Below are 23400 nucleotides of genomic sequence, written 5' to 3' on the forward strand. Positions count from 1 at the left end.
TTATTGCATATTACAATCTGCAGATTCCCCTCAGGCCTATTTATATTAATGTAGTTATTTCTATGTGCGCTGTCAGTCTTGTTCATAGTGTGAATTTATATAGTGAATACAGTGTACAAAGCCACAAAGTCTGTAAATTGAATCTGTCAAACTGACATCACCACTGCGAGCACTTATCTACCAGCTGTCTTTCCTCTGTCACTCATTCACTTCCTTATCATTAGTTCCTCATCTGTGCATATTTAGGCCAGAATTCATTCATCATTATACCAGCAGTCTAGAGCTGGACAGAGTCTACTGCTCACTGGAAAATGGTCCGCCTGTCAATCTGTCCGTCCTGCCTGCCTCACCTGAATCCTGGGGAGCAGCATCCGTCCTTCCCTCAGTGGCTCCCTCTGTGGATAATCTATTATGGAGGAAAGATTTAGACAGGCGTAACAATGTCTAATGGTTGTGTCAGTCAGAAAGCAGTCTGCCCGCTACACAGGGCAGGGCCTGCCCAACCGTGGTGGGAGTGCACATCGACTGCTCTGGGATTTGCTGTGACAGAAACTGATTGACGCCTCAGCCAATGTCTTCATCTGAGGATGGAGCAGAGCTAGGCGGCGGCAGAGTTGGATATATTGCTAATATGTTGACGATGCAAGAAAGTTTCATCTAATCTTTCCTTACACTGCGCTTGTTTCCGTCATTCCTGATTCAACTTGCCATTTGCAATGTGAAAAGCAGTGCTCGCAGATTGCAAGAATTATCCTGCAGCAGTGGAAAGGATCATTGCTTGGGATGTGACTGGCACTTGCTCTGCTTGTGCATAAGTGTAATTCCTAGCAATGAGTACGCTCATTTATACTCATTGATATGGTTACTTGTGTACAATTGTGATTTCATCATTTGTCATCTACCACATTTAGACGCCACTGAAGTATGAAAGAAGACTGCTTGCCTAGACTTCCTCTCTAGCAGCGTTGGGTCTTAATAGGTTGTCGGGGGAATAGGATGAGAGATTGATTCTCCTGATGATTTCATTAGATGACATCAAAGCAGGGAAATTGCAACAGAGAGTGGGAACACATCTTTGGTGAATAGGAAAGCATCTGTCATTTGAATGATACTGTATGAACATCGACAGTGGCATGTAACCTTGTCCGTGGAGACACAGTAATTATGATGTTTTTTCTCATCAGGGATATTATGTTTGTGGACAGATAGCTACATTCATAGATAGTTGATATATTTAGTTTATAATGCAATAGGGATGCAGGGAAACAGTTTATCATGGATCTTCAGACCAACGGAAGAATCAATATAGGTATAAGTGAACAGTTTTTGCAGTTATGTCCGTGTGAATGCCAGTGTTCAGACATCCAGGTCATGTGCATGGCTGGATTAAGATTCTGGGTGCATCATGTAGATGTGCATGCAGTTGATGGTTCAATATAATATTGATTATGTTATTAATGGTTCACTATAATGGCCACACCCTTGTGTGTTAATTCTGTTAGGGTTAGCAGCTCTGATGTTTGCAATTGTTAGTGGTGACAACACATATGATACTACCCCATATGACTTTAACTTCAGTAACATTCATGATCATATTATTAATGTTCATGACCATATTAATACATCATGTCATAATATTTTCTTAACCAGAGTCTGATCAGATGTAGGAGTCCTGTGTGGTTGTAGCTCTTTCTCTTTTCTGACACTAAAAGCAATCTTAACATAAAGATGTAAATATGGAAATGTAATGCTTTATCTGTCAATATCCTGTGTCCCTAATGATTATTGTGAATTATACATGTTCTACATACACTGTCTACAGATAGAATATAGTATTATTTATAGTATTGTAAACACAACTGTCCCACTGTGTATTACTATGGCAATAATTTAGATTTGCTTACTATTACTCTACGATCAACATACAGACATGCCATATAGATAAAATAGATAAAATCATTAAAGCTATGTAGCATTACCTGGATAACATTTTCGGAACTGAAAAACCAAGAATACTACAAAGCAAAGTTTTGGGTGCCTTGGGTAGTTACCCTGTTTGCCTGGCAGTTAATGCGCCTTGATTGTGTGGTACGGTCCAAACTGTAAGTATTTGGACCGTCACACATTTTTTAAATTCAGGCTCTGTGCTGAAGCACATTCAGTTTGAAATAAAATAATTCACACATTTAAGTACCAAGTCTCAGCTTTATTTCCATTAGGTTTGCATCCATATAGAAAGAACTGAGATAGCACTTTGAACACATAGTGCCCAAATTGCAAGTGCTCAAAAGTAATATGACACTTGGCTACTAAATGTTTCTTGGCCAGCTGTGCGTCATTTCATTGTTAGTTCATGCACAAAAGACCTCACGCATGGCTCAGATTCTGTCTGTCAATATGAAGAGTAAAGAGGTGCTTTCTAAAAGAGCAGGTGCATACTGGAAAGCTAGAAAATGGCAAATGACCTGCCAGATGGAGGAGTACAAGTCTTGTGGGTGAGTGGAAAATAATTTTCATGCTGAATAAATACCCCTAAATGACTGCACAGCAAGTCAAGAATGCTCTCCATGATGGAGCCGTTTCCTTAACAACGACCAAGAGAAGACCTCATGACCAGAACCTCAGAGGATTCACCACAAGATGCAAACCCCTGGTAAACCTCAAAAACAGAAAGTTTTCCACAAAATATTGAATATGATATTTTTTTTTGACTTCATGTGTTCAATTACTTTTGAACCCCTTAACTTTGGATGTAAAGGACAATCTCCCCCCACATACTTCTCTCTATATTGATGTAAACCTTCTCAAATTAAAGCTGAGACTTGGCACTTTAATGTTGTATCCATTATTTGATTTCAAATTGAATGTGCTGAAGCGAAGAGCCTGAGGGACAAAAAATGGTTAACTGTCTAAGTACTTAAAGCCTGGACTGTATGTAGCAGCTGTAAAACAAGGGAAATTATGTTGTTAAGATTATCTGAGAAATTACATCAACAATGCCTTGCTGGTTATTACTGAAATGTCCTCTAGAATTTACCTATTAAGTCCAGCCGCTCTTGCTTTGTATTGTTATTGCATATGGCTCTGTTGTGAACGAAAACATAATAATTGCCAGCAGGTTTTAGAGAGCACATAAAGAATAGATCATTCAAAATTTCTTATTCATTTTAAATCAGTATGATTTTCACTCTCCTATCAGAATGAATTGCATTCATGATTAAAGCTCCTTGCAGTGTCTGTATCAATGAAAGCAGATCCTCTGTCTTTTTAACCCTGCCTCTGATCCTATTAAAGCTGGATGCTTATCACCTTCATCAGGTTTGGAATGGATGGGAGCTTAACTGCCTTTGTGCACATTGGCAAGAACTGACCTGACTGATGTTTCATTATTCCACACTCAAGGTTACAACTTTGAGAGGAAACAAAAAGGGAAAGCCTTAGAAACCGATTAGAGAATCAAATCATCAGATGTTATCATCAGTGTCTTAATCATGGATGTCACACCCTCAAAACAACGGGCAGAACACCAATGCCACCAAACACTGAACTATAACCCATGGCACCAGCATAACATCCGATTGTAGGTCTGTCAACACACAGGGCTCAACCTTTGTGTAGCCCAACAGTGCCATCTAGGAGGATGAAAGTAGGAGTAGGTTAATTGAACTCTGGTGTTACTTTTTAAAGAGTCTGCACAGTAGTTGCATTATTTCAACGTGAGAATAATCCTTCAGCACACAAACAAACAAATACAAACAATGAAGGGCATAGGGAAGCATGGCTTCTGCTCACCTTACAGTTGGAGTGTTATACAAACAATTACACCTTATCTGAGACACATGCAAACATAGAAGGGCCTGTGCAAACTGGCACGTTTCACTAGAATATAATTACCAAACAGGAAGAGAACAGGAAGTACAACCTGGTGGTCCATCGTAAAATCCTGGCTGTGACTCCAGGAAACTCTCCTATTGTGTCTGTGTTCCCTTACTACTGAGATTCTTCTTCTCTGTTTATCTGAAATGCTCTGCCCTGTAGTACACCATGAAGGAAAAGGGAACACATGCTGTAGATAGATAGATAGATAGATAGATAGATACTTTATTGATCCGCTAGGGGAAATTCATGTAATAATTTGTAATACATGAGGTACATTACAATACAGTATGTGTGTAATGAATTAAAATCATTTTATGATACAGGGTTTTTATCTTTTATAAGTTTGGCAGAGGTTTAAGCACTTTAAGTGCCAGAAGATAGAAGACTGGGTTGTTTACACAGCCTGATGGGGGTCAGATGTCACCGGGGCCATAGGATCATCAATCACATGTTGTGTTTGTTTTAGGTTAATGGGCAGTTAAAACAGCCACAGAACCAACTCCAATATTTCACAGCCAAACACAAGAGCTTTTGGGAGGAGAAGACTTTTCTTAAACCTCAAAGTGGACTTTTACCCACCTCATACTATGAGTCAGATCAGTGATTGTACAGTGGAGTCCTTGCATAGTCCACTGCCATTCCTTTTTTCCTAAGGGAATTCGCCTTGGAGACAGCCTTGACCCTTGTTTTGCATCCTCTCAGGTGAGAAAACATCGTCACTGGAAAAGGGTATTCAGTTGACGCCTATGGCAAAGGTTATTACAGGTTATTTCCATGGGCAGGGTTTTAGGACGTCCCACACTGAAGAGAGGGCGACGCCTAACAGAGAAGCAGAAGTAGGAAAGGAGCTCTCACACTGTTCCAATATTAACAAGCCACAAACATAATCATTCAAGTACAGCCCCTGTGGACTTATGATATAGTTGTTTAATGCTCAGGAAATAATTGTTTAATTTTCAGATCACACTGCTCTGGTTTAATGTTAATATGGATGATAATAATAACAATAATGATAACGCCTTTTAGTGTTTCAAAAACAGTATAAAGAAAATAGACTGACAATCTATGAAAATGAAATACTGAAATACCTATTTCACATCACACAAGGTCTACTGAAATATTTTATACAATAATAATATTTGTGTGTAATATCTCGTAAAAATAAGAGGATCGAATCGAAGTTTGCATCATTAGCCACCTGAGAAAATTGGGACCTGTCACCAAGAATTATTTAAGTTTTTCATATTTAATTATTCATTAATTTTGTTAAATAAAGACTATTTACTATTTGCTTATTTGATAGAAGTTCTACAAATTTTAAAATGGTCAATAGGTAACTACTGGCATTAAGATGGTGGAGTATTAGTGAATCTGTTTTTCATTTACTGGCCTAAAGGTTGTCAAATTTAGACATATTGCGATTTAAGAATACATGGATCTGCCATCTAGCACGTGTAAATGTTTTCTTGGAGACTGTAAACTCGACCCAGTTGCTAAAAAACCCGGAGATACTAATATAAAGACCATGATCTCACTGCCGTCAATGTTGTCTACAACCCTGGTTAGAGTCATGGGTTGTTTTTACATAGACGATCTTTGTACTTGAGTAACGGCATTGGTCAATGAAACTACCCAGGGGCGGGGATTTCCGGCAGGCTCGTGCGGCCACAGTGCAGAGTGGGCGTTTAATCCGTCTTCTTCCCCATCTCATACATGACTTCACGATTAACGTTACACAAGTTGTGAAATTTCCAGTCGCTGCCGGCCGACGAAGATGACGGAAAGCTCTGCGAACAAGCTGCTAAACGGAGACGCCTGTCACCGGACCTCTAATGGTAGAAAACCGAGCAAAAATGGCTTCGTGAAGAACCACTGCCTGTTTCAACAGCCACAGAAGTATCGCCGCCCCAGGGAGAAGGTAAGGCCCAACCGTCAACTGCTCGGTAGGGGAGGGCCATAAACAAACAATGCTGTGTTTGGCACTGTGTGTAGTTAACTAGTTTAAATTAAGAAAAAAAATGTTGGCTCATGAGTTATTCATTTATTTTTTCCGTGTAGGTATTGCGGCTCTAATTTCTTGTCTTTTAGTTGTTTTATTAGCAGGAAGATGAAAAGTGTAAGCTTACGCCATGTGACGGCATCCTAACGTCAAATCTCGACTAAACTATGCAACATTAATCTAATTTCTAAGTTTATTTTATTCAGATTATACACCGGCCTACGTAGCTTAATGTCCCACCCCAGTGTTTTGTCCTAATGCGACATGTTTCAGGCTAGCTGTTGCCAAATGCTACACCGAATTTCATTTCATATACTTAAACTCTAATCACATGGCTTAAGAACTGTTTATTATTATTATTATTATTATTATTCCCATTAAGGCTTAAAACGCAAATTTAGCTTGTAACCACTTGTGTTGTTGTTGCGTTTTAAACTTATTGTTTGGTGGTACATGCCACCTGATCCGGGAGGATTGTAGTGGTGACTTTTTGTGTAACCTTACACCCTGTTGTTTCTGTGCTCCTGAGTGAGTGTGTATGTAGGTGTGTGGGTGAAGTTAGACTGGTTTCTGTTTACACTAATGAAGAGGACCAGGGCCCTGTTGTGTTGTTACCACAGGAGCTGTCTGTCTGTCTTCTGGGAGTGGAGGGCAGGCATGCTTCCACATGACCCTTTAGCAGGAGAGGAATGTCTCCAGGCCATGAAGGGTGTGGTCCCTCCTGGGGTGGTATGAAAAGCACAGAAAACACAGTGTATGTGTGTAGGGGTGGAGGTGGGGTACACACATGCCTTTGTTTTTTTCAGTTGTTTAGGTTCAACACAGAGGAGAAATCTAAAAACCATACAGAACCATGTATACTGAAAGTAATGCACTAGCTCTCATACTTGAGCATATCACATTCCAGACTTGCGACAGCATTCAGCTGCAGAGCTGCTGATTTCAACATATAGTGGATTTATACAATTAGGTCCAGATGCTGTTGCTGTCACCAATTAGATTCTCATGCGTATTTTCTCTCCGTCCTCCAAGAAGTTGGAACAGCTACAGTGTGCATCACTACTAGTAATGCTGTCAGATTTTGGCCTGATAGGGTATATGCATCATTAAACTTCCCTAATACTAAGGTTTAGTATTTGAAGCCACAAGACAAATTTAAGGCATTTACATTTTTACCAGGGATGAGTTTTGTATCTGTCAGATGAACTACACTATTTTTTTTATTAATTTATGTCAAAAACAGTGATTGGGTTAACATGAATGATACTGTGCACAGTATTTACCAATATGCAAACATTAGGAATGATTACAATTACTGTTAACATAAAAAGTGGCATCACGTCATCCTATGAGCTCTGATGGCTCTTTATACGGCAACTGAAATTGGCATTAGATGCACATAGGCCTATGTTTGCGAAAATAACCCAGGTCTGGAGGAACTCTGCCTTCAGTTTTTCTGAAATCAGCTAGTCAGAATGGGACTGTGTTCCATCTGTCAACTCCACACAGGACAAGTACAGTATTTAGACCATTTAAGCCCTGGTGTCAGTCACAGACCGATAATGAATTTCCTCGTGGGTCTGGGTCAGCTGAAAAAATTGTTCTTTTTTTTTAAGAGATCCATATAGGGATCAGCCATAATCCCTATATGGACAATGTAGGAAATGGTTAGAGGCAGGATTTCTACGGGCAGGCAGGAATAAATGATCTCACTAACAGCTTTCAGCTGGGATGGTAGTGTCAATAATCGCTTAGTACAAATGAGCCATGCATTGAATTGAAAATTAGCAGGGAGAGGACTTACTTTCACTCTGTTTTAGGCTTATTGTGAAACATCCACCATGTGCAAGCTTTTATTAATGTGTATGCAGTGTAATATGACCATCTTCTCTGTAGCTGCAGAGCAAGCATGAGAAAGAGCAGGTACCCAGAGTATGTTGGTTGGATTCTCTTCTTGGGAGAGTGGTTGTGCTGTCCAGCTATAAAGGAATAGCACAGGCCTAGCTCTTCTCAGTCTCTGTTTGTCCACACATATAAAATATTAAGCAAACATGACGTCAGGAAAATTGGATTTAGCTGCTGTGGTTGGCATCAGTATGCAACAGTGTCTTTGAGTGGTGTACTTAGATGTGAATGTGTTTTTTCGGGCAGCTCACAAACCATGGCTACTGGATTGCTGGCCTTCCAAAGCATTTTCTTTTTAATTTATAGAGAGACACTGCAGTGCTCTACTGTTCCCTGGCTCAGAGATATTTCTTGAAGAAGCATGACTGGTCACATGAGGTATAGTTGCTAAGCTGCAGGACAGAGCCTGTAATGAGCGACCGCCCTCATTTGTTTAGTGTTGGGTTTGTAGACAGCCAGTCCACAGTCCAGCATGAAATTATGCTAGTATTTTTTTAGTTTTTGTGGCGTTCCTCCAGCATGTGACCACCTTTGTACGGGCCCATAATTCAAGATCAATATTGCTATTCATAAAACTCAATGAATTAGAACCCTGGGTTGATGTCCATTTTACAGCTCACTGGTCCATGGGGGCCCGGGCGTACTAAAGTCTCCATGAATAAACGTGCTTATGGAGCCTTTATTAGGCTTTTAACTCTCCTTCCAAGAAAAATACAATTTTAACAAATCACCCCTGCTGTCATTTAGTCTGCCCACCTTTTACTGGTTTGGTCTGGTCTGCTTTCCATCACAGTTTATTGGGCTGCCTAATGTGGCAGATTTAATAAGTAAACAGACTTGAAGCATAGATAAACCATTACCTGTTATCGGAGAAACCACCAGCTGTTGGAATGGCTTATTTGAACAAAAAGTGGTATGAGTTGGGTAACATTTATACTCATAAATCTGTTTCTTGGACTCAGATTTGTTTGTAAAAATCGGTCATGGTTTATAGTATCACAAAACCTGTGCTACAATTTTTAGTTTTCAATTGAAATTATAACTTGTAGAGACATGTAATTGCAACTTCTTTTACTTTATTCTCCCACAGAACCAAAATGTCACATACAACTCCAGCCTGTACAAGAAGCCCTTTGTGGAATCGTTTGAGGAGACTCCTCTACTGGTGGCCGTGCTCACCTACATGGGCTACGGCATCCTCACCATCTTTGGCTACCTCCGAGACTTCCTCCGCCACTGGAACATCGAGAAGTGTCACGTGGCCCGGGAGAGAGACGAACAAAAGGTACATTATTATTTACATTACAACTATTTGAATGCAAATGATTATCAAAAACAAACAAGACTGCCAAACATTAAAGCCATCGCCTCAGTCAGACCAAAGTCATTCTAAGACTTTCTCTCAAAGTTTCTGCATGTGGCATTGCCCACAAACTCCAATATACATTTCTTTTAATAGTAAATTAAATATCATCCCTCTCTTTCCCATTTCTTCTGCAGGATTTTGTCCCACTCTATCAGGACTTTGAGAACTTTTACACCAGGAACTTATACATGAGGATCCGAGACAACTGGAACCGACCCATCTGTAGTGTCCCTGGTGCCAAGATGGACCTGGTGGAGAGAGTTTCCCATGACTACAATTGGACTTTTGAGTAAGTTGCTGTGTTGTGGCTGTGAGTGTGTGTTGTTCCATGTCTGTATGTGCACAGGCTTAATTTAGAATCAAGGTGTTGTCCATGAAGCTTATTCCTTCCCCACAGGTGGGAGTCTGTGCCTCTGATCCTTAGTTCAACCAGAAGCTCAGCACTTTAAGTCATTGACCTTGTACTTCTGATAATAAGAGTGATGTAAGCCATGATTCAAATGGTTATGTTGAAAGCACCATTTGTCACATGGCACTGAATAGAAGCTCTGAATAGAAAAAATAGAAACACAAAGCAGCCTGAAACACACACTTCTACAAATCACAGCAGTAGTAGACCAAGTATAATTTAGTATCAATCCAATTGAGACAGCTCAAGATTCAAATGAGTGGCACTTATTTGATTTGATTTGATTTTGTCTCATGAACTTAATTTTATTCCTAATTGTAACCCCAAGGAAATCGAGAACACCTTAACTCCTACAGTACGCACAAGAACTACTTGAGTTCTTTTGTATTCAACACACAAATATTCAGTAATATACCAACACATTTATTTCAATGTGTGAGTGTTAGCAGGACTAATAAATAAAGTTAGGAACGTGCATTAATATCTCTGTGGACAAACTGCCCTGAGAAGTGAAGGTTGTCATATTTTTCCTATTTATCTCACTGATATGTGTTACACTGGTATGTGTATAATGTACACAGTCTTTTTGGTCTGTACTTGCCTTTGCTAGCTCAGTTCCCTTGGGACAATAAACTATTGTATATTATCACAGTGCTTGATAACTGTGGCAGTTAGGACAACATTGAGCAGGAAACTGTTGCCAAGCAACCAGTGCAGACAAGGTTACCCTGTTGAACGAAATGATTTCTATTAAACTAGAGTCAGGGTACCAGTTCTGTGTCTGACTCTCTGCCTCTGTCTCTTTCAGTCACACAGGTAAAGTGGTGAAAGATGTCATCAACATGGGCTCATACAACTACCTCGGCTTTGCTGAGAAAACTGGGGCATGTGCCGATGCTGCTATTGAAGCCACACAAAAGTACGGAGTTGGAGTGGGAAGCACTCGCTGTGAAATGGGTAAGGGTAAAAAAATATAAGATTTGGTTTTAAGCAGCCGCCATGATTTGTAAACATTGAATAGTGCTTTCAGTGTAAAATTAAACTCTAAATCCAAGATGAATCAAATGGACTTCCTAAAAACCTCACTTGATAGTTTCACGGCTGCTCCCACTTTTGTTTGTTGCTCTTTTACAATACAGGCTGAAGTGGAAACTGAAAGATTGAGTTTGAAATATGATAACACATTTCTAACACAAAGTCCTTTTCAGTTTGCAGCAGCTTCAGTTTGACCTGAGCAGCTACTGCTTAGTTTGTCACATTAATTTGTTTTGTCTTTAGAAAAAAGAAAAACTGTGTTAGTGGTGTATTTAGTAAAAGGAAAGTGGACTGACTTCACAGGTGTGTGTTTAACAGGAATAAGAAAACAAGTGTGACTTAACACTGCCTGTTACAGTACAGTAATGGGGAGTTGTTAAACTGAGATGCTGTCATTTCCAGGGAACCTGGACATCCATGAGGAGATGGAGCAGTTGGTTGCCAGGTTCCTGGGAGTTGAGTCATCCATGACTTTTGGCATGGGCTTTGCAACCAACTCCATGAACATTCCTGCTCTCACTGGGAAGGTATGGAATTTCATTCACTTCCGCTGTTTTTTGTTCTCCCTACAGCAGCCTACTCTTGATTTGATTGCTTTTTAATATTCTTTGTTACTTGATGGTCACAGTGGCCCTTGTGCCCATAGTATAATTGTAAGCAAGCAACACATTTACTGTTCAGGAAAAACACTGTTTCCTGTGTAAAGTGAAAATATTTTCAGATGTACGGCCAAGCTCGAAGAGTTCAGGCTGTTCCACAACACACTAGTTTCCGGCCGGAGCTTTCAAAACATTGTGAGTGCTGGAGGTCAGAGAGTGATATTTGGCTAGTCCCAGTCTCTGTTGTACTAACCCCAACAAATCACACAGACCAGTCCTTACTTGTGTCCTTGTGTGCTCTTTTCTTCCATAGCCAATGCTGCTTGAACAGGAAGTAGAAAACTGAGCTGACGGGCATGTGTACCTTGCAAGTCAAAGAACACATTTCCTCAGGAGTGAAAAACAAAAATGTAGATGGACAGAGAGAAGCGTACAGTAAGACAGTAAAGATCTGAGGCACTGCCCTTGTCATAAGGACTCATAAATTCTTAACAGTACTTGTCACATTTCTGCTTACTCACATCCTTATGTTATGGCATAATTGTGTGTTGTGTAACAAGCTAATTTATTTACTGGCCAAACAGGAAACGGTGTGACCTGTGTGAATGTTTAGATGTGTTGACTTGATATGTATCATAGAATGAAAAAAAAAAAAATTCCCATCCTGGAATTATATTTTCTTGCTAAAGGTGAAAGTATTTGCTTTTTTAGGGACGCTTATGAGAAAAATCATGTTTGTTTTTAACAGGTTATTGTAACTTTTAGTTAAGTATTTAGTAATTAATATATTGGGTGGTATACTGATTTTGTCACTGGTGTCACATTCTGCTATGACATGGATTTTGCAATACCATCATAACCATGATCAACACACACACACACACACACACATTTTGGTTTTAGCACATACACGAGGGAGCTCTACTTCCCAAAACACCCAGTGTGTCACATCCACAGGTTACGTACATGTATTAGACTCATTCGACTTAATGCGGTGCTGTGTGATGCATGCTGGACTTAAAATGATACATACTGGGTAGATATTTTGTGTGACTTTTACCGGTGCTGCAGAATGTTACCATGTCACATGACATTAGAACTTTTGGGAGCAAGGCAGCTGCAGTTAAAAGTAATAATGAGTATGAAAGGTTCATGTGAACAGCTTAACCTGCACAAACCTAGATCATTGGCTGTACTGCATCTATGTTCCAGAGACTTCAGTTCTGTCGGGGTTAGAAAGTCATTGCTCAACACTGAAAACTCCTGCATGTCAACTCCTGGTGTATTAGAATTTTGCAAGCGAAGCTCTAAAGAAGGAATAGTATTTGACTTTGGCTAATTAGGGACTGCCACTCGTAGGAATCAGATCACCAGATAAAAAAAAAATCAAAACTCTGCAACATTAGTTCAAAAAGAAACACGTTTTTCTTTCTTTCTTTTTTTGTTTCAGGGTTGTCTTATCTTGAGTGATGAGCTGAATCATGCATCGCTGGTACTGGGAGCTCGTCTGTCGGGCTCCACAATTCGGGTCTTCAAACACAACAGTAGGTGACCTCCAATAATAAGCACCTTTCAAAAGATCAGTCAGATAGAATTTTGACTTAGATTACACCCAAAGCACTCACAAACGCAGAACACATAGGATTAAATTGGCTATAATGAGAAGTAAGTAGCTGTAATCTGCCATACACAACAGGAAAGTTGATACATTTAAGATAGGTGTGTGTATGTTGCAGCAAATTACTTCATTCAATGCAAATTGTCTTTACTACAATTGTTCACTTAACTTTATTTCTGCAGTTCTACCTTACTTCACCACTGTTTTATCTTTCTCTCATTTACTATATTGAATCACAATAGTAATCACAATAGTAGTCACTATGGGTGTGGTGTGGTGTGATTTATTTATATATTTTATGGTTCAAGACAAACACACACAGGTACATGTATACACACAGTCACCAGAGATCCTGACTCACCCAAGCTAACAGTCAGCAACCAGGAACTGGGCAGGCCGACTGCTAAGGAAACACTTGATGCTTCAAAGGGTTGCAATCATAAAATATTGACACTCATCCATTACTTCACGAAAGCTCTCATATTACTTTAGAGGAATAAGATCTGTCCTTGGCTGACAAACCCATCTCTCTTTGGCTCAGAAATGTCTTTTTCTCACTCTCAGTTAGTTAATAAGTAACTTAAAACTTGTGTGAGAAAGTGTGTTCAATTCGGAAACTCTTTTGTATTGTAGACATGCAAAGCCTGGAGAAGCTGCTGAGAGATGCTATTGTACACGGCCAGCCGAGAACGCACCGACCGTGGAAAAAAATCCTCATTGTGGTGGAGGGCATATACAGGTATACACAATAATTTTTGTATTTCTCTTACACTTTTGCATAGTACTAAACTTACCCCTTACACACACAAACATACGGGCTTGAAAATTGCCTGAGCCAGAGAACCCACCATCATAAACCTTCAGCTAACTTATCTAATTAAGTTTTATTTTCTGCTTTATTGTTATTTCACTGTGGGTATTTTTATGCCACAGCTGTATCACACTACACTGTGTTTACTGCCTATTACTTGACACCCACAGTTCTCTGGACTCATTAATCTTTATTTAGCTTTACTGGTAGTTAAATTGTCCTTTTTTATTTGTACATTTGAGAAAACACAATGTGGCACATTTCAATATACTAGTGTATAGTACTCACCCATGATGCATACTAGTAGTAGAACTGTAACTGCAAAGCTATTGATTTACTAAGCCTCCCATGTCCAAGGCTTCTTTTTATGGGTTAGCAGCAAACTCCTCCCCAGTAAAAATCTGAGGCACCTTTATAAGATAAGTGAAGCAATATTTCAACAGATGAGAGTTCAATGTGAGAACAAATCTCTGCTGACTAAAACATACTATACAAAAATACCAATACCTATCACAGTTTTCTAAGTCACATCCTCAGATTACCCATGATGCCTTTATGATGGCAGCATTCCCTGATTTCACATTATTTAAATATAGAAAATAATGGTAATTTGGACGTGTGCCCTCTCTCCTTTTAGGATAATGTATTCTTTGTGTACTTACTATAAAGGCAATCGATCCTGTTGATCAATATAGATCTCACTGAAGCTGCCTGACATAATCAATGCCCTTTACGAATGCAATGTAAATGGAGTTTCATGTCCACTGGGATTTTCAAAGCAAAGCTTCAACTTCTAAAATAGACAGTGTTTACACACACATTAACACCCACACTGTTGTAGTCTTTCATAGGGTCAACTGCTCACACGCTCAGCCACACCGCAGCTTTCTGATTTTAGGGGTAGATTGTGTTTCTCAGTCAGTCAAAACATTGGTCTATTCTAGCCAGAAGGATAATGTCACATTGAAATAAACTGTAGTAGAATTAAGTAGAGTGGCTTCAGAAAGTACTCGGACTTGCTTTTTGTACACTTTCTTGTGTTGTACATTGAGCTGTAAATTGATATAACTGCCATTTTTGCCCATCAATCTATACTCCTACTGACATGGTGAAAATATTTTTTCTTCAACTGAAATCACTCATTTACAAAAGTATTCAGATCCTCAGTTTTGTAGTGTAGACACTCCTTCATCAGCAGGTGTGTCTCTACAAGCTTTGCACACCTGGATTTGGGCAATTTATCCTATCCTTCCTGACAGATCCTTTCAAACCCTGTCAGATTGGATGGAAAGCAGCTGTGGACTGCCATCTTCAGGTCTCTCCACAGATGTTCTGTACGATTTTAAGTCTGGGCTTTGGCTGGGCCACTCAGGGCCAGTCACAGACTTGACCTGAAAACACACAAAAAAAATTAAATCTACAACACAAAGAGAAGGGGTCTGAATACTTTTTGATGCCACTGTACTTAAGAATGACTTGTGAAACTTTACTTTTTTTTTTTGTTTTACATCATTGTGTTTTTTTTTCCTTAAGTATGGAGGGGTCCATAGTACGTCTGCCAGAGGTCATTGCTCTGAAGAAACGCTACAAGGCTTATCTGTACCTGGATGAGGCCCACAGTATCGGGGCCCTGGGACCTAATGGTAGGGGAGTGGTAGACTACTTTGGCCTGGATCCCAAAGACGTAGACATCATGATGGGAACATTCACCAAGAGCTTCGGTGCTGCCGGGGGATACATTGGAGGCAAAAAGGTTGGTGAACTTGTTGAACAGGTAAAATGAAGGTGACATCAGATGTGTTGTAAGGGGAATAGTAGCTGGAGCACTTAGTCATCCTCTTTAGAGACTTGAGCAATTTCCCAGACTGCTGAAACCCAGCACGTTGTGTGTCATTCAGTTTTGGTGTTGCTCAACACTGTTTACCAGCAGTAGGAAATTTAGCTTCCCAGTTTTCTGAAAAGAATCTGATTCAGTGTAAACTCTCATTTTCAGTTGGAGTAGAACTGAAAACAAGTCTGTTATTTTGTGCTACTTCATTTGGCCTAGGTAAAGAAAAATCTACAAGCACAAAGCAAGGAAACGCATACCAGATGGAACTACATCTTAAGCAACTGTTCAAAAACAGAAGTGACTGAACAATTTTCACACATTTTTCAGAAAAATGAACATTTCTCATGCCTAGAATGCCCAGCGGATGGCGCATTGACTGAAATATTGTTTCTTTAACAATGAGCAAACCCTTGTCCTAAACATTCAAACTAGTTCAGTTACAGCATTTTGATTAAAACATTTGTACGTATTGTGTTCGTGTTCTTACCGGCCAACAAAAGAGTTAACTTTTATGTAATTTCTTTGTCAGGAGCTGATCGACTATCTGCGGTGCCACTCTCACAGCGCCCTGTATGCTACCTCCATGTCCCCTCCTGTGGCCCAGCAGATAATCACTTCTATGAAGATCATCATGGGAGAGGATGGGACCACACTGGGTAGGAGCCAGAAAGTTATACTAATCACTTAAAAGTACATCTGTGGTGATTGCCATCATCTTCTTACCATTTGCATTCGTCCAATTGGAGATTTTACTGTGCCTGGTGGTGTTATATGTGACCACAAGATGGCAGTATACACCTGTTACTCAGATTTTCTTCATTCCTGCAAACTTGAGGTCTGTAGCTGAAGTATTCGATTTCTTTGAACTCCCATCACCTTTGCCAGCTTTTGTTCTTTGGCTCTTTCATACTTTGTGTGCCTGTTAACTTTTGACATGTTTTATTTCCAGCCAACTGATAAAGGCAAACTGGCAATTATTTACCAGTAAATAAAGGTGTGTTACATAGCCTTATCAGGTGGACGACATGTGTAAACCCATTTTAGGTATGATTTTCATGCCACGTGAGTCCATGCCCTTCATACATCTACGAGCACGTCATATGTCATTTGGAATGTTAAGTTGGAAGGAAAGTCCATTAATAGTCACTTCCTGTTGTAGAATGTCACGTGATCATATTTTATTTTTCATGATGGCGTCGGTGACAGTGGGCGTTCTCTCTACATTAAACTTCATTGCTTTGGAAAAATATTGTTTATTTTCTAATATTTTGAGATGCTCACTTCAGATTTTGAGGATTTCTTTTGTTGGCTGAAGAGTTGCTCTTTAAAATTGCAGGTGCTTTTTTTCCCCCACTAACCATTTTGATGATGGTGAGATAAAGCCTGCAGTATAGTCGGGTTTCATGTTTCATGTGGATATGCATATTTGAAGGTCTCCCTGTAGTCCTCCACAGCAGTTTCCTCCTGTCTTTATCTTTCAGGATGTGACTTTTTTTGGAACTGGTAGGTGGACAGTTCCTTGCTTCTCTCTGATTCCCGTCTAAAAGAAGGTCTTGAATTGGTGGTGTGCTGACTCCTCTACCATCTCACTTTATGGCTTTCAGATGTATTTCATTGCATTTCTGTGCTTCTTTGCCTTCACGCTGGGTACAAAACAGCATGGTGCATAGGACCAGAGATCTGTGGTGATCAAACTCTGTTGGACTCGTATCCTACACACACAAACAGATCACCAAGGCTTGTTTTTCTTTCGGGGGCGGCACCTCTTTAGTCTTTATGGGGCCTGATTGATGTAGCCTCCCTTAAAATGCTGATATAAGATCAGATTACCTTGCTCCCCAGTCATTCAATCATTAAGAACAGGAATAAACACCTATAGTATCCTTTATAGTGTGGCCTTTCCACAATGTCATCAGCTCTTTCTCCAAACCGTTTCTGAGAAGAGAAGGCCAGACTGGCTGACCTTGCAACATATCCCAGCTTGACATGTTTTCCTTGTAGAAGACTAACAATGACAGTCTGATTGGTTGCAGCCCTGTCACTGTTTGAAATTCAAGCCTTTGAAGATCCAGACACTGACATGAAGTTGAAGTGACAGTTGAGCTGCCTGTTAACGGTTTGTTGCTGCATTCAAGTTGCTAAGGGCGGCTGCTCATGGTTCCCGGCAGCGGCCTGCATCAAAATGGACATTTGTTGTTTGAAGCTTACATCAATCAGATATGTGGATGGTACATAAGGGTACAGGACGGGCAAAGCTTTCTTCAATTCGAAAAGAATGCTAAAGCGTTTGGAAAGCAAAATGTCTGAATATCATATACTACTGTTTTCTGCCAACTGATCACTCAGTGCTGAGAATAGCTTTGGATTTCTTGTCTGAGAAAAAATTGTCTGGATAAATATAATGTCAGACTTTGTTGTGTCTCAGGAGTGCTTTGAAGCTGTGATGTTTTTGCTCCGTTATTCAGCAAAGCCAGGCAGATGTGTGTTGCTGTTGGCGCTTTGCGCCATACGGTTATTTGTTTAGTCAAGATGCTGTCTGTGGAAGCTCGGGCCGAGGATTCAGTGAGTGAATCCACACTGCGTGTCAGACTGACACGTGAGGATTGATGCCTGTGTAGCTTCAGCCCCTTTGACCTCAGACTTAAAGAATCCTGGTTGTCTTCAAAGGCAAGTGGTGTAGCGCCGTCTCCAAATATGTGTATAACATGATAGAGGACGAGGCATTTACTGGAGAGCTATCCTATAGCTGTTTTGGAACGGGGGGGGGGGTTAAATAAATATAGTTAGTTGTTGTTCTGCACTTTTTAAAGACTAAATAGGTGAATACAGAAAACATCAATGATGGAAAAGTTTGTAAAATGACATGCTCTTTCCTTTACTCAGCCTCTGAAGGAGAGCTGATAATGACATTTTATGAAGCTGTAGTTTAAAGGCTCTGCACACCCTCACAGGTGTTTTCACTCTGGCTGATTAGACCTCTGAACAGGGTGCCTGAAATTGTGAGAGGTCACCAGACTTCATGTAGTAATGGCAATCACAAAAGTGAACGTTGTCCCGTCCTAACAGGTGCAGTAAAACTAATAGAGTGAGGAGAATGTCAGTCAAGAAAAGTCTGTACAGGCTGATGAGGAGAGAGCTAATCAGGCAAATTAAGTGAGAACACCTGTGTGGGTGCACAAAGTGTGAGAAGGGGCTTTAATCAAAGCCAAGAGACGTTAATTGGTAAATACTCAAGGTTTTTTAATTGCAGCAGAAAAATGTTAAAAATAACACAAGCTTTGATAAATAAGTAAAATGTTTTAAGTATTATGATTGAGTCGACAGGATTTTCTTCATCAGTGAACAGTCTACAGTGTTCATTCATGGTGTTCAGCTACAGTTACAATAGAGTAGAGTAGAAATCTGTCCCTGAGTTGAGGTATAAGTCACCAGAGTAATTCAAACAGCTCACTTACCAACAAGCTTATGCCTGTGTTGTTGAATACAGGTCTAAAATACCACTCTGAGTATGATGCTCTGCCTTTTCCAGGTGCTGATCGCCTCAGGCAGCTATCAGAGAACACCACCTACTTCCGCAGGAAACTCCGAGAAATGGGCTTCATCATCTACGGCAACGATGATTCACCTGTGGTGCCAATGATGCTTTACATGCCTGCCAAAATTGGGTATGCCTCCCCATGTTGTTTGGTATATAATCAATGCTTTTTAATATCTAGGATAAGTATGGTGGCTAATGGGAGGAATAGAATAGAATCTGAGTGAATGTGTGGAAAGCTGTTCATGATTTCTCACATTAAAGAAAACATCTTTAGGATGTGGTGATGGTGATGGTAATGGAGAGACCATGAGTTAGACTCGCCAAGTGTTGCCCTGTGTCTAATGTTGCCATTGCCCTGCAGGGCATTTGGACGGGAGATGCTGAAGAGGAACATCGGCACAGTGGTAGTCGGCTTCCCAGCGACACCCATCATCGAGTCAAGGGCACGTTTCTGTGTTTCAGCTGCTCACACCAGAGAGATGCTCAACACAGTAAGTCTTCCAATAAGTGCAGTCACTGTGCGAAACACAAAACAAATTGAAAATGCATGGTGTTTATGCATATTTATTTTAAATTATACATTGAGGCAAATGTCTTTTTTTGGGGGTAAATCAATGCAAAAATCCAGGTTAAAATCAACTCAGAATTTTCTTTAAAAAATTGACTGATGACATGTGACATCAGTAGCATCTCCATTTTTCCTTTCACTTTCTATTACCAGAAGTCTTTTTCAGAGGTCCTGGCAGAAAAGGATCCTTTTACTCTCAACTGGTGTGTGGATAGTTTCCACTTGCAGGAGCAAAAGAACAGCTTTTATAGGGGTGGAAACTAAATCAACTTGAAAATCTAATTTAACTTGTTTGTTACTGTTTTTTATTTTATTTGTGTTTTTGATTAAACAATAAAAGCATGTACAAAAACAATCTAATTATTCAATGCTGCCACTTCCAATCTACAACAGCCAAATTTATCATCCAAGATGTAAAGAGAGAGACACATTTGATCTCTGCTCAGAGTCTGTCTACTTCTCCTCTGGATCCAGTTGAGAGGATGTCGTTTATTGCTGAAGACTTAATTTATCCTCAACATGATATAAGAGTTTGTTTGGCTTCATGGGTGATCGTGGATCCAAGCACTCAGTAAGCTTTTCATAGCTGTTGATCAACCAGATCTGCCTGTCTGGCTGCTTACTGACAGCTTTGTGTGAGTGTGTCTTTGTTGAATAATAAAGGTTCCCAATATGTCCTTTATTATGAAGGAACTTGGAAGGCTAAGTTGTCTCTGAGTATTATAGTGTGGCTCAGACAGAGACTTTTATTTGAGCTGCTCTGTCTCTCCAAAGACACTTCATTCATCTTACTGAGGAGCATGTCAACACCGTTTGTAATAGTCCATTTAAAGGGCATCAGCCTGTCTTTGTAGAGCACTTCGAGGAGCCGCTTTTTCCGTCTTTGGAAAAGCCAGCTCTCGCTATTTCTCAAACCACTGAATCAGAAAAAAGGTCAGGAGGAAGGTAAATTGTTTCCAGGTGTCCTGCAGTGTTGCAATGCTGATACAGTCTCTTGTGGAAAGAAGTGGAGGAGTTTCTGTTCAGTTGTGGTTTATTCAGGGAGCCTTCTGTTCACCTTTTGCTTTCGAAGCCCCCTCTCCTTCACTTCTCTGACTGTAGAATGGTTAAAAATCCAAGTGTGATCAAGGTTTATCACTTCATCTATGACCTACAAAAGAAATCTCTTTTCAAGATGCGTTTTTTTATTGTCTGGCTTCTCTGTCTCGCTATCTTCACTCATTCTGATTGATGTAAATAATGTCTCTTTGGATTCAGATTAATAGCATTGTTCCTCTTCCTGTTCCAGGCATTGGAGGCCATCAGTGAAGTGGGTGACCTGCTGCAGCTGAAGTACTCTAGACTTGAACAGCCCCTTCCCTCTCTGGTGTGGATGTCTGAGGAGAGCTTGCTGCAGGACTGAGCCACATCATCCCCTCCTCCCAGATCACCTTCCCTCCCTTACTTTACCTTTTCTTGTCTGATATCCCTTATTTTCCGCTGAGCCAATTTCTCCACCCCACGTCTTCATATCTCTTCGCATCAGACTCCCGAGGACTCACTAAAACCAAAGTCTTCACCCTGGTCCACTCAGTTTTAAAACCTGCACACTAGCATCGCTCATTAGCCTGCGTGCAGTTTGTGACCTGTCCAGCTTCTTCACCCCTAACAGGGAAGGACCAAAATTACCCACATCTTTTCTGTGTCTGTGCGTTCACAGCCTTTCAGTTTATCCTAGTTTATTGTGACTACATCGGTCTAACGTCAAGTCTTATCCCTGTGTGCACATTAAATGTGTATCTTATTTGTGCAATAATAACAACAACGTGCAGTGTCTTTGTCAAACGGCCTAGAGCAAAGTAGACTGATTTTTGTCATGAGTTCATACTTGTGCACTTGGAGAAAAAGAAATCTGATCATAGCAGTTGCTATGATGCACTCAAAAGGAAAAAATTATATATGTAAATATTATTTATCCCGAAGTTGGTAAAACTGCCTTAGGGTAGCAACCCAAACCTCAAAGAGAGATACATTATTTCACAGGAGTAACATAAGCATGTGTTCTCCATATGTATTTATCTGATGGCTTTTTTCCTAATCACTTTTACTTGAATAGAGAGTATAGAATATTGGGTTCTTTCCCTCACCAAAGGATATATATATGTATAGATATATTTTCTACCTTTTCTCTTAAAATGCAAAGCAGATGTTCCAAACGAAAAAATTTAACGGGGGAAAAGAATCCCAGGGAGCAAGACTAAGGAATATTTTTTACTGCTTATTTTCTAGAAATATTTTTCAGCCTTATTTACTGTTTACACCTGCACTCAAAAACTTGAGCCCAGTGTCTTTAACATTTCTATAAGCTAATGAGCTACATATGTGATTTTTTTTTTTGTTTTGTTTTGTTTTTTGGGTTCAGTCATTCTCACTCAAGTGCTTTCATGTGTTTCAGCGTCGACACCCATCTCTGAGCATGATGACACGCTGTAACTAGGATCTGTATGTATGACGATGCTGTGCCCACGTTTATCTGATGTACAGACGGCTTTATTTATTTGTCATTTTTCAGCTATCTTATGTTTGTCAAAAATCTTAATTATTACCTGAAAGGCAGCTCCAAATGTGTCCCAGTGGAAGGTATGTGTTAACTGACTACTTACACGTCTTAACTTCAGTGCAGCACTACTGACAGGCATTTTAAATGCACAGATGACGTAGCCACTGAAACTTTCAAGATTTGTTTAGATATGCTTCAAATGTAATTTTTTTTTCCTCATAATTTATCATCTGTGATCATCTTCTGGAATTACATTCCATATCAACCGGCTTTTATTGTTCAGTGTTTGTTTTATTTTAATGTTTTGTCTCATTTTTTTTTTTCTGTATGAGATCACCCCAAACATGGCATACATGCCACTGTCAAACATTGTGTTCATGTGTGTGTTTATGTTCTGTCACTTTATTGATGTGAATTGGAGGGTATGTCAGTGAAGCCAGTCTCAAAGCTGGCAATTGTCTGGCAATGTGACCATTCCTACACATGTTCACCAAAGTGATTCAATTCAACACAAGTTTAGAGATGCTTCTGTTGATGTTTATGGCATTTTAGCACAGGTTGCCAAGGTTTTTGGTGTCTTTTTAACTGTACATCCTTTAGACATAGTCGCATTTTTGTGTGAGTCATTCCAATATTGTGTGTTTTTTTTTTTTTCTTTCACAGAAAATGGCTTGAATAACAACTCAGTGATGCATTTGCTTTTAATAAATATAATATAAAAGGTGGAACACATGACTATGATCTGGAATTGCACTCCTCAGAAATGTGCCCTGACATAAAGAATTTCTTCTTGTCAGAGTTTCCTCTTGAGCTGTCTGCAGCACCATGCAGTATGTTAAGTCTCTGCATTTCTGTCTATGGAGGCAAAAATGTAATTGCAAACAGCAACGTGATGGTTTCTCTCAGCCAGGTTTCCCTCACTGAAATTGAGGAATTAAAGTCTAGAGAGATTATTGAAACGTAAACTTGCTTGCAGCTCTTTGATGTAATGTGACATTTTCCAGCCTACCTACCACAAATACCTGCGAACTGAACTGCAGTGAACATTGTAAACTTACTTATCAGTTGCTTTTGCCCTTGGAGTTGTATTTGGGGTTGAAGATAAACCACTTAGAGGAGTTTGTAAAGCCATGATGTTTGTTGACCATGCTGGTGGAAACAGCGCTGCAAAGATTAAATCACTTTCTTAGTATCAAGTTCTGGAATGGGTTTGTGTTTGTTTACAACACACAGACTTTAGTCACAACTTAAAAGCTCATGACAAACATGCTGTAGAGCTTTTTTGACTGATAAGTCACTGACA

General features: G+C 39.9%; 1 protein-coding gene across 1 annotated transcript; it reads left to right on the forward strand.

The window, feature by feature from the left end:
* The first annotated feature begins 5537 nt into the window (after positions 1–5537).
* On the forward strand, positions 5538–23293 carry sptlc2b (serine palmitoyltransferase, long chain base subunit 2b). The gene is made up of 12 exons (XM_056405424.1): positions 5538–5797; positions 8874–9068; positions 9284–9438; positions 10367–10515; positions 10996–11120; positions 12643–12736; positions 13444–13549; positions 15155–15374; positions 15982–16108; positions 18982–19117; positions 19352–19481; positions 20847–23293. Exons 1-12 carry the CDS (start codon positions 5654–5656, stop codon positions 20958–20960), a joined length of 1695 nt encoding a protein of 564 aa, XP_056261399.1. The 5' UTR covers positions 5538–5653; the 3' UTR covers positions 20961–23293.
* The last annotated feature ends 107 nt before the right edge of the window (positions 23294–23400 follow it).

This window comes from Seriola aureovittata, chromosome 19, assembly GCF_021018895.1.
Source record: "Seriola aureovittata isolate HTS-2021-v1 ecotype China chromosome 19, ASM2101889v1, whole genome shotgun sequence".
In the NCBI taxonomy this organism is placed as follows: Eukaryota; Metazoa; Chordata; class Actinopteri; order Carangiformes; family Carangidae; genus Seriola; species Seriola aureovittata.

Bases quoted from the DNA above. Each gene is read 5' to 3' on its own strand.
- sptlc2b (XM_056405424.1), top strand. From the start codon at position 5,654: ATGACGGAAAGCTCTGCGAACAAGCTGCTAAACGGAGACGCCTGTCAC. The intron at 10,516-10,995 runs GTAAGGGTAAAA...TGTCATTTCCAG, and splicing joins AAGCACTCGCTGTGAAATGG to GGAACCTGGACATCCATGAG. The intron at 19,482-20,846 runs GTAAGTCTTCCA...TTCCTGTTCCAG, and splicing joins CCAGAGAGATGCTCAACACA to GCATTGGAGGCCATCAGTGA.